General features: G+C 39.3%; 1 protein-coding gene across 1 annotated transcript; it reads left to right on the top strand.

Annotated features, from left to right (window-relative positions):
- Nucleotides 1–9,841: 9,841 nt before the first annotated feature.
- Nucleotides 9,842–11,320, top strand: LOC143670411 (rho GTPase-activating protein 29-like). The gene is given in 3 exon segments (XM_077145192.1): nt 9,842–10,278; nt 10,474–11,062; nt 11,065–11,320. Coding segments are annotated over 3 exon segments (1,119 nt in total). The 5' UTR covers nt 9,842–9,960; the 3' UTR covers nt 11,277–11,320.
- The last annotated feature ends 753 nt before the right edge of the window (nt 11,321–12,073 follow it).

A 12,073-nucleotide genomic window follows, 5' to 3' on the forward strand; every position in this document is an offset into this window, starting at 1 on the left:
CTAAAATTTATATTGAAAGGTAAATTAACTAGAATAGGCAAAACAATTTTGAAAAAGAAAAACAAAGTTGAGAAACTCACACTGATTTCAGAACTTACTTTAAAACTACAGTCATCAATTCTGCATGATACCAATAAAAGGACAGGCACATAAATCAATGGGGGCAGAGTAGTTTCTAGAAATAGACCCAATCAAATATGGTCAATTGATGCAAAAGTAATACAATGGATAAAAGATAGTCTTCCCAACCAAATGATTCTAGAACAATTTATATACATAAAAATATTCTCATCTTTTACCTCACACCTTGTGATGGTTGATTTCATGTGTCAACTTCACTAAGTTATAGTTTGGCCAAGCAATCATTGGCCTGGTTGTTCCTGTGAGGGTATTTCCTAGATGGAATTAAATCGTTAATTGGTTGATTGCATCTATGCTTGATTACATCTGAAATAAACAAGGGAGATTGTCTTCAGCAATGGGGGGGAGTCTCCTCACCCAATCAGTTGGAAGCCTTAAACGGAGAACTGAGGATTTCTGCAGTCAGAAAGTATTTCTACTTCAGCCACTTGGTTTCTCCTGGGGACTTCAACTTCATCTTTGTCAAGTTTCCAACTTGCAGCCTGCCCTGTGGAATTCAGGATTTGTCAATCCCATGGTCATTTGAGCCAATCCCTATAATAAGTCTCTTAATATTTGCAGATTAAATACATCTACTTACATAGTAATTTATTACATATTTAGTTAATTCACATATTAAATATGCATTTACATATATATATCTATCTCCTGTCAGTTGTGAGTCTCTGGAGATCCATGACTAATATATACCTCATCCAAAAATTAACTTAAAAATGGATCATAGACTTAGGTATAAACTGTAAAAGTACAAAACTTTTACATGAAAGACAGAAAATGTTTGTGACCTTGAGTTAAACAATGAGTGCTCAGATACATGATCAAAAGCATGACGCGTAAAAGAAAAGAAAAAATTATAAATAAGACTTGGTGGAAATTTAAACTCTGTCTGGGAAAGACACATTTAACAGAATTAAAAAACAAGCTACAGAAGAGAGACAATGTTTGCAAATTAGGTCTCTGGCAAAGAACTTACACTGACAATATTTGAAGAACTCACAAAGTTCAACAATAAGAAGACATGCAACCCTTCCAAAACAGGCAAAATGAATTGACACTCCACCAAAGAAATTATGGATGTCAAATAATCACATGAAAATATTATCATCATTATTATTAGGGAGATGCAAATTAAAATGACAGTGAGATACCATTACATAACTACTGACTAAAAAATACTGATAATACAAAGTATTGATGAGGATATCGGGCAACTAGAACTCTCATACATTGTTGATGGGAACACAAAATCATAAGCCATCCTGGAAAACAGCTTGCCATTTTCTTATAAAATTAAAAATATACTCACCATATAAGCCACTTAAGAGTAATTCCACACCTAAGAATTTATTTTAGAGAAATGAAACTTTTTTCTCACAAAAATCCTGTATATGGATGTTTATAGCAGCTTTATTCACAATATTACCAAACTAGAAACAACCCAAATGCCCTTGAATAGGTGAATGAACCACAACTGTGGTTCATCCATAAAATGGAAAACTACCCAGCAATAAAAGCAAGATAGGTGCAATAACATGGGTGAATCACAAATGCATTCTTCTAAGTGTATGAAGCCGGGCTCAAAAGGATACATGCTGTCTAATTCCATTTATATGATGTTCCAGGAAAGGCAAAACTATAGGGATGGGAAGCAGATCAGTGGTTACCAGGGGTTAGAGGAGAGGGGAATGACTGTCAAGAGACAGGATAAGGTAATATTTTGGGATGAGGTAGTTGTTCTGTATCTTGACTGTGTTGGTAGTTAACACAACTCTATGCATTGTTCTAATTCACAGAACTGAATACCAAAAAAAGGTGTATTTTATTGTGTGTAAATATCAAAAATAAGCAAAGGATAATAGATTCTTCTCCTGTGAATGTCTCATATGCCACAGAAGTAAGATTTAGTATTATTACTTACTCATGTTAAAGTGGCCCTGTAGTCTATTCCTGGAAAACCTGAGTCTGCTTTGAAAAAAAAAGTTAAAATGTGCTGCATTCCTTTTACCAGTTAATTTCAACTGGGAACAAATGAATCATTCTGGAAGCATTCTTCTTCTCAGGTAGTCATAAGTATAAGGATTAAGGCAAGAATGATAATTGTTAGGGAAAATTCGGTAGAATCTCTTGTAATTTATGGACCATCTATAGGACTTTTGGAAATTTACCATTTAAAATATATTGGCTTAGGTAAGCCCATTTATTCAGTTTTGTAAATGAATGGGCAACTTGGAGAAAATGCCATGGTCTGTGCCATGCTAACAAATATGTAGCTGAAAAGGTCATTCCATTTAAATCTATTAAATTTGTGCATAGTTCAGAATTTTTTAAAAAGCATCATGCTATCATTAAATCAATCATGTCACTGTAGAAAGTATCAATAAAAACAGAGATCCTCATGGATGCTACACACTACACAGACACACACATACTTATGTTGATACAGACATACACAGCCACAGTTTCACAAAAATACACAGGCACAAACATCTACACAATTGAACACACACACATCCATCTGCACATGCACACACATATAGATTCATATGGGCATGCACCAAATGTGCACATGTCAAACACAGACATGTACATGTATGTTCACACACAAACATGCAGATGCATAGATACTCCCCCCCCCATGCACATGCCTTTTATTCTCTCAAAAGATTTAGATCATCCATTGGATGGAATAAGAATCAGACACAAATTTTACAATGTGTATCTTAAATATAAAGACCTTCTGCCTTAAATTCCTTTTGAGCTAAGCTGGTTATAAGTGAAAAGCCAACAAAGGATCAGGCAATACTTGGGCTTCTCAGCTAAATTCTTCCTTTAATAATATCCAGACATCAACCATTAGATTTGAGAGGCTTACTCTTGAAACTCAGCCACCATGCTGTGAGGAATCCAACAGCTCTGCACCACCACCCCCCATCCTCAGGCCTAGCTGAATACCTAGCTGGTAGCCAGCACTCACTTGTCAGCCATGTGAATATGCCATCTTGAAAGTGGCTCCTCCAGCCCCTAGTTGAGTTGCCCCAGGTGATAGTACCTACAACAGAGACAAGCTTACCTGCCCAGCTATGCCCACCTTTCAGATTTGTGAGCAAAACAAAATGGTTGGCATTATTTTAAACCATTAAGCTTTGGGATGGCTTGTTATGCAGCGATAGAAAACAGGTAACTGCAGAATTAAAAGATGGTGAAATTACTTTATCTTCTTTCTCTTTGACATTATCTCTTCTGCATTCCGCTATGAGTAGGAACAAGTGTGTGAAAGTAATTTTTAAAGTTCCAATAAACTAAAAGTGTCTTTGGCTAGTGATTATGAATAATTTTAGCCTGTTATCACCTTTATCCATAATTTCAAGCCCTTTTGCCTTTTATTTTCAAGCTAGCAAACTTTTCCACATTCCACATTCACCCTTCTCTCTCTCTCTCTCTTTCTCTCTCTCTCTCTCTCTCTTCCCCCCACCCCCTGCACACACCATACATTCATGCAATCAAACTTATAAGCCTGAGTATTGTTCCAGTATAACACAGAGGAGAGTTAGGTGGAAGGAAAACTGTAGAGAGAGGAAGGGAAAGAATGTATTAATGAGAATGAGCGCCCTGTGTTGAGTAGTAAATGCAAGAAACCACTTCTAATATTTGGTCAAGAATGAATGGGAATTTAGGAAAAATGTGTTCAGAGTGAGCTTTTCAGAGAAGGATTAGGGAAAATACTCATTAGGTAGATTTCAAATTTTTTTATGCTAATGAGAAGATAGCGCTGCCAGGAAAGGGACTTGTTTTGCTGAAGTTGTTGGTCATATGGGTGGATGTTTTGGGTCTAGGAAGCAGATTCAGACATAGGATAAGGAACCTCTGGAGTTAAGACAGGTCCTCTACCATAAAACTTTGCTCAGAAGAGTGAGAGATTAATTCTTGCAGCATGGAGTAAAAATTGAGAGTATTTATCCATATTCCTAAGTGAGAAAAATATGACAAGGTGAAAGAAGCTATCTTGGAACATTGGCCAGGGGTAAGCGTCAGTGGTTAGAAGTTCCTGGAGCTGAAGGCATAAGTACTCTTTTCCTTTCACCAAATGATATTAAATCATTGCATTTGATCATTCTCTCAATAAAGATTTATTGAGCACCCATTATGAGTTAAGCATTAGAATACAATGATGAACAAAAGAAACATGGTCCCTGCCCTCTTGGAGCTTATACAGAAACTAATTAAATAATGGTACAAATACAGAATTAGGAACAATGAGAAGTGTTATAAGGACATTTCATATTTCTTTGAGAGGGAGGCTCAAGAAGCAAAACTCAAAGCTTTTGCTCTCTGGGTGTTGACAACTTTTTTTCTCCCCTCACTTTTTTCCCCCACCCTCCAAGAATATTTTGACAGACCCTTAACTTTATTCCTCAGCTTTCTGAGTGCTCATAAATGGTTTAATTTATTTATGTATGTATAACTTTGAAAGGACTTTTACAGTAGCTAAGGAGTTAGGAAACATCCATATTCAAAGGTTTTTAAAATCCACATGACGCTCAGCAATCAGGTTCAGTTTGTGTGCTGGGGATATTGGCAAAACCAAGGGAATAAATATTACAACCTCTGTCTTCAAAGAACCCATATCTAGCTGGTGAAAAATATAAACCACATGAAAGAGAAACCTTCCATAAACTACAACACACCATTATTAAATCCTAGATCATGTTGAACTGGCCTTAACTGCTGAAGAAACTAAAGAAATATGCCAAGAAGCCTGTCATCACCAAAAGAAACTTTAGGAGGAGATAGATTTGGGAAAGGGTATCGCTATTGCTGCTATTTAGTTGGGGTGTGTGACAATACAGAGAGAAGCATTCCAGGTGAGGAGAGCAACATGATTAAAGACTCAGAAATGTGAAAGTATTTAAAGAGAAATAGATCAGTTCCTATTGCATTCATGAGGCTGTAGCTGATATCATATGCTTTAAAAGCAGGATTTTTAATGAGTATGACCAAAATACGGAGGGTGTGGTGATAGGCCCACCTTTCCAAGAAAGCTCAAATTTAACGTTTGATTTAAGAGGACAGTATAAAAGTCTGGCCATCTCACTTCAACTCTTGGTAACTCTGAAGAATTATACAAGGTTTAGAACTCCCTGTAGGGGTCAACTGAGACCTCCATTAATGCTATAAGACAGTTCAACTTCTCTTTCTTCCCGGTCTTGCTTCCTTCTTTTTTATTTCCTCCACAAAACAGTCCCTAATAACCCTCTGGCACTGTAAACACTAGTCTCAGAGTTATCTTCCTAGAGTAATCAACCTACAACAGTTGGTGCTAGAACTGAGAAAAGATAATAAAAGTTTGAGAGATTAATTGACAGCTAATTGTGAAAGCCAAAGGGCGCATTATACTTATAAAGACACTTTCTTCTCCAAACAGAGGGCAGAGAAAACTGAATACCAGGCCCTGGATTTAATTTTAAGAGTAGCAAAGCCCTGAAGAAGATAAAATTTCCAACCAATCAGATTTGCTATGAAAAGTTCATAATCTTCGATGGGAAAGAATAGGACCCTGACACAGGGAATAGAGAAAGCTGGGTTGATAGGCTCAAAATGTTAAATTCCCAGATTCTTCTGAACCCTGTGGTCCCTCTCCTTATAAAAGATAGCCTTCTCCACTTGTTTGGAGGTGATGCAAGCACTTCTTCAGCACAAGACAACATGAATACCCCACTCAAGATCTGTCCCCATCACTCTCCTGGTCAGTAGACCAAAAATGACAGTTATGATACATCATACATAGCCTGGCCAGGGAAATTCTGGCCTGCAAAGAGAAGAAAGGGGCTCTACCTCAAAGAACCTGTAACTCCCAAACAATGCGCACTGGCAGTAATTGGGGCAGTATGTGTGGGGAGTCTGAGGCTGCTTGACTAAGGAGGGGACAATAACATTAAGGGAGAATTTTTTGATTCATGAACACTCTTATAAGAAACAGGATTTAAATCCTTGGCAAGGAATGCTGGGAGAGCCTCTAGGATGGCTCCCGTTGCAAACATGGAAAAATAATGGTCCACACTAAGTTTAGGTAGAATTACTGTGGCAGATAGGGAATGTTCAGAAAAGTGGGAATGCTAGGAGTGAATATACTATAAAAGACTGGAAAATCAACTGGAGGATACACCATTTACCAAAGCAATTGGAAATGTGATGGTGAGAGGAATCAACATCACAAAAAAGCTTTATGATGATTGTATTCTATTGGCTAGTGGTGATGGTTTGGTATTCTCTTGCAAAAATGGCCTCACTGATAGAAATGGGGATGGTAGGGCCCTGAAACATTAGAAGCCAATGGAGGTGCTATAAACATAAGAAGCCAACTTAATATATTATAGTAATGAAAACCAGGTTTGGAACAAGAGCCAAAGGGCCCTGACCTTCAAAGAGTTATGGAGATGGTTAACAAAACATGGCATTTCTAGGGACAAAAGAAAAAGCAGTTATTCAATCCATAAAATTAAGTAAGTGAAATCAAGGATGAATAATCAGATAGCTTAGCACAGCCATCACAATAAAAGTTCCTATTTCCTACCCAGTTCCCAGGCCTTAGTTTTCAGAACCAAAACCAACTGATTGAAGCAGAGGTTAGTCACTAGGAGGACCTTGCAACCTGTGTTAGTTAGATTCAGTTGTCAACTTGGCCAGCTGAGCATACCTAGTCTTGTTGCTGAGGACATAAGCCAATGGTATGGGAACCTCATCTGTTGCTAATTACATCTGCAGCTGGCTAGGAGGAGTGTCTGCTGCAATGAAGGACATTTGACTTAATTGGCTGGTGCTTAAATGAGAGAGCGCAATGTAGCACAGCCTAAGCAGCTCGGCATTCCTCATCTCAGCACTTGCAGCTCAGCCCAGGCCTTTGGAGATGCAGAGAGAAGTCACCCCGGGGAAAGTTGTTGGAACCCAGGGGCCTGGAGAGAAGACCAGCAGAGACCATCCTGTGCCTTCCACGTAAGAAAGAACCTCAGTGGAAAGTTAGCTGCCTTTCCTCTGAAGAACCAACAAAATAAATCCCCTTTTATTAAAAGCCAATCCGTCTCTGGTGTGTTGCATTCCGGCAGCTAGCAAACTAGAACACAACCCTATGGTAAGTGTACAGGTAAGGATTCCCCCAGTCCATCCCTAGAGGAACCTACAGTCATTTACTCGGGCATACCAAAGAAAGTGCAATATCCAAACACTTTGAGAACTGTTGGGCACAGGATCCAAATTGAAACTGACACTTGAAAACCTGAGGCACCCTAATAAACCTCATATTAGAATGGGGTCAAATGAGGGCCAGGTAATAAAGTCATGGTACAGGTCTGGATCGTGAAGCACCACTGGGTCTGCAGACCAATCCGGTGGTCATTTCCTTGGCCCCAAATGTGTAATTGAAATGGTTGTGGTAGTTGGCACAACCACAAGAGTGAGAACTACAATACTGGGAAAGGGCAAGTAGAAACCTCTATAATCACCCCCCCCAAAAAAAAAAACAAAAAATTGTAAATCAAAAACAATATCTCATCTTGGGGGAAATGGCAGGAATTAATGCCACTTTTATAAACCTACAGGATGCAAGGTGGGAGGTCCCCATTATATTCTCCAATGAAATAACCAAGTCTGGTCCTTTTAAAAACTGGACACGTCCTTGAAGATAAATGTAGACTGCTGCAAACACAACCAAGTTGTAGCCCCAATTTCAGGTACTGTGCCAGATGCAGTATCTTTGCTAGGTCCAATATACATGCTTTTGTGAATATGGTATGTGATTGTTGATCTGGAGAGCGCATTCTTTTTCCCTCTTTATCAGAAAAAAGAATTTGAAACCATTTGTTTTCCCTGGTGTGCTGGTTTGAAAGGATGTATGTAACCTAGAAAAGCCATGTTTTAATCAAAATCCCATTTCATAAAGGTAGAATAATCCCTATTCAATACTGTATGTTTGAAACTGCGATCAGATCATCTCCCTGGAGATGTGATTTAATCAAGAGGTTGTTAAACTGGATTAGGTGATGACATACCTCCACCCCTGTGGGTGGGTCTTAATAAGTTTCTGGAGTCCTATAAAAGAGGAAACATTTGGAGAATGAAGCAATTCAGAGAGAAAAGAGCAGAATGACATAGCCACAAAAAGCAGAGTCCACCAGCCAGCGACCTTTGGAGATGAAGAAGGAAAACGCCTCCCGGGGAGCTTCATGAAACAGGAAACCAGGAAAGAAAGCTAGCGAATGATGCTGTGTTCACCCTGTGCCCTTCCAGCTGAGAGAGAAGCCCTAACTATGATCACCATGTGCCTTTTCACTTGCAAGAGAAACCCTGAACTTCATTGGCCTTCTTGAACCAAGGTATCTTTGTCTGGATGCCTTCGATTGGACATTTCTATAGACTTGTTTTAATTGGGACATTTTCTCGGCCTTAGAACTGTAAAGTAGTAATTTATTAAACTCCCCCTTTTAAAATCCATTCCATTTCTGGTATATTGCTTTCTGGCAGCTAGCAAACTACAATACCTGGGATCATACAACAGAATAAATTTGTAGTCTTCCCCCAAGGCTACATTAATTCTCCTGTCCTCTGTTAAAAAAATAGTGCTGAAACCTAGATCAGTTACACACCCCACAGAACATCATAATGATCCACTCTACTGATGACATCATACCAATCCAGCTGGTTAAGGAAGAAGTATCTTAGCACATTTCTAATGGTAAGACACATGTGCTCCAGAGAGTAGGAGTTAAAACCTACAGAAATTCAAAGAACCACCACATAAACAAAAATTTTAGGACTATAGGTTTACAGGTTTCTTTATTATGGACATCCTCTCCATAATAATGGAAAACTTATTGCATCTTGTACCTCCCACTGCAAAGAAGGAACACAGCACCCCACAGGTCTTTTTAGGTTCTTGAGGCACCTTGGAATAGTGCACTCTGACCCATATATGGGGGACACTAAAGTTGCCCAGCTTTCAGTACAGTTCAGAGCAAGAAAAAGCTCCACAGCAGGTCCAGGCTTTGGTGTTAGCAATCCTGCTGTTTGGGCCATACAGGGCAGGACTTACGATATTAGAGGTATCAGTAGTGGAAAAAATTGTGCGGTTTATAGTAATCCTTAATCAGAGAATCATAACACAGAAACCCGTGCTTCTGAAGAAAGGCCATGCCATATACAACTTTTGTAAAACAACTCCTGGCATACTCTGTCAGAGATGGTGTTTTGATTATTGGGACACTATGTGATCGTGAGGCTTGACTAATTCATCCGGAATATTATCTATCTTCCCCCATTTCCTTTTGCAAAACATTCTCAAAGACATATTATTAATTTGTTTGATGAAATATTTTATATCTCATTTTTAATTCTTCCTCAGATCTAGAATTCTAGCCTATTGTGCTGTATGAGCAGTGGTGGGCTGATAAGTATTTAACAACTGGCTCACTGAAACAGAAAACTTATTTGTAGCATTCACTGGTTTCTATGGTATAACTACTACCACCATGGCCGATTTTGAGCTCCAAGGCGACAACACTGAATGCAGGTTGGGAAGAAATATACAGTAGCACATCATTATTACATACTGTTTCCACCACATAGGTAACAACAATAGCTGTCAACAACCTTAAGAAGATAGACGAGGGGGCGGGATGCAGCTGGTGCGGTCATGGCAGTTGCTGCTGCGACGTCGGCGGCGGCTTGTCTGGTCGTCCTTGGGTTTTCGGGGATGGGGTCGGCGAGTTTTAGCCTTCAGAGGCGGCGACAACCGTTTGCATTCGGCGGGCTGTGGCGCCCGGGACACGGATGGAGCGCTGCGAATGTTTTAAAGAACTCATTCCTATACGTCTGGATGAACTTCTCCAAGTTTTAAAGTCTATAATGAACAAACATCGGAACCTCAATTCTGTTGACCTTCAAAATGCTGCCGAAATGCTTGCTGCTAAAGTGAAAGCTGTGAATTTCACAGAAGTTAATGAAGAGAACAAAAACGAACTCTTCCAAGAAGTGTTTTCTTCTATTGAGACATTGGCGTTTACATTTGGGAACATCCTTACCAACTTCCTTATGGGAGATGTAGGCAGTAATTCATTGTTGCGACTGCCTGTGTGTGGGGAAAATAAGGCATTTTGAAATTCAGGGAAACACCACCATTGAATAAAATGAACTGAGCAACCTTTTCTGAAAAACCAAGAACTGGCTAAAGGAATTGATGAAGATTTTTAAAATCAGACTGAGGTTGGGGGAGAAGAGACTTCTAAAGTAAAGATTTGTTATTTTCTGCTCTAATCTTACATTTATTTTCTTCCATGTTGTAAGTCTTTTGAAAACATTTCAGTGGAATCAGTGGACTCATCCAATGAAAAAGGAAATTTTTCTCCCATAGAACTAGACAATGTGCTATTAAACAACACTGGCTGTGTAGAATTGGCTTTGTCATATGCCAAAACCTGGTCAAAATATACCAAGAACATAGTTTTGTGGGTTGAGAAAAAGCTTACTTTGGAGTTGGAGTCCACTCGAAATATTGTAAAGTTGGCAGAGGCAACCAGAGCTAACATTGGACTACAGGAGTTTATGTCGCTGCAGACTCTATTTACCAACGCTCTTCTTAGTGGTATAGAGAGCAGTCATCTTTTACAACAAACAATTGCTGCTCTCCAAGCCAACAAATTTGTGCAGCCTTTACTTGGAAGGAAAAATGAAATGGAAAAACAAAGGAAAGAAATAAAAGAACTTTGGAAACAGGAGCAAAGCAAGATGCTTGAAACAGAAACTGCTCTTAAAAAGGCAAAATTGTTATGTATGCAACGTCAAGATGAGTACGAAAAAGCAAAATCTTCCATGTTTCGTGCAGAAGAGGAGCATCTATTTTCAAGTGGAGGAGTAGTAAAAAATCTTAACAAGCAAGGAAAAAGCGAAGGCTGGAAGAGGAGGCCCTTCAAAAAGTAGAAAAAGCAAATGAACTCTACAAAGTATGTGTGACAAATGTTGAAGAAAGACGAAATGATCTAGAAAATACCAAAAGAGAAATTTTAACACAACTCTGGAAACTTGTTTTCCAGTGTGATCTTACCCTTAAAGCTCAACGTATGAGAGTTCCATTTGTTCTGCCTTCTTGACAGCACTTGTTATTTTTCTTAAGGTAGAAACTTCGATTGCTCATTGAGACCTCCTGCTTTTCCAATAAGCTTTGAACAACTAGCAACAACTGGCAGAAACATCTTTTTCAAAGCTCCAGAGAGCACTAAAAGGACTGCAATAATAGGGAGAATGCTGAATGCAAAAAAGGTTACTTAGGAGCAGTAGGATTTCATGGCACCCTGCCTAGCACATCCCCTACTCTTCATTGGCTTGGCATGGAGCTGGCCCATGCTTCCATTGTGGATCCCTGGTCCTAGCCCCAGAGGGAGCAGAATAACCCATAGGCACACCGGAAGAAGTAAATTTGTCTGGCCTAATTTACCATTCCAGAATTTATCATGCGTGGGTTGTGGTGGGGGTCTCACAGCTCTCCTATAAAACACTGTAGGACAGCAGTCAGGTCATGCTTCCTGGGACAAGGGATTTCTAGCTGTAGGATCTGTAGTGCAGAGCCCAGAATCATGAGGAAACTGTGTCCTAGGGAAGAGGAAACATTCATATCTGTGTAAATGGGAGTTGGTGGGGATGATTCTTAGGGCCACACATGCATGCCTAAGGCCCATGAGCAGAAAGGATCAGGGAGGCCCTTACATTTTGACATGGAGCTGTTCTCCAAAATCGTTGTATGGCTAAGCTGTGAAGGAGAACACACACACAGACCAATCATCTGCAAAGACTGAGAGAGATATTATTTCCTTTTCCTTTTTTTGTTTTGATTTGTTAGGTCCTGGAATTTTAAAAAGTTGTGTCATAAAACTAGCTGGATACAAGCTTA

The sequence above is a fragment of the Tamandua tetradactyla genome, chromosome X (assembly GCF_023851605.1).
Source record: "Tamandua tetradactyla isolate mTamTet1 chromosome X, mTamTet1.pri, whole genome shotgun sequence".
In the NCBI taxonomy this organism is placed as follows: domain Eukaryota; kingdom Metazoa; phylum Chordata; class Mammalia; order Pilosa; family Myrmecophagidae; genus Tamandua; species Tamandua tetradactyla.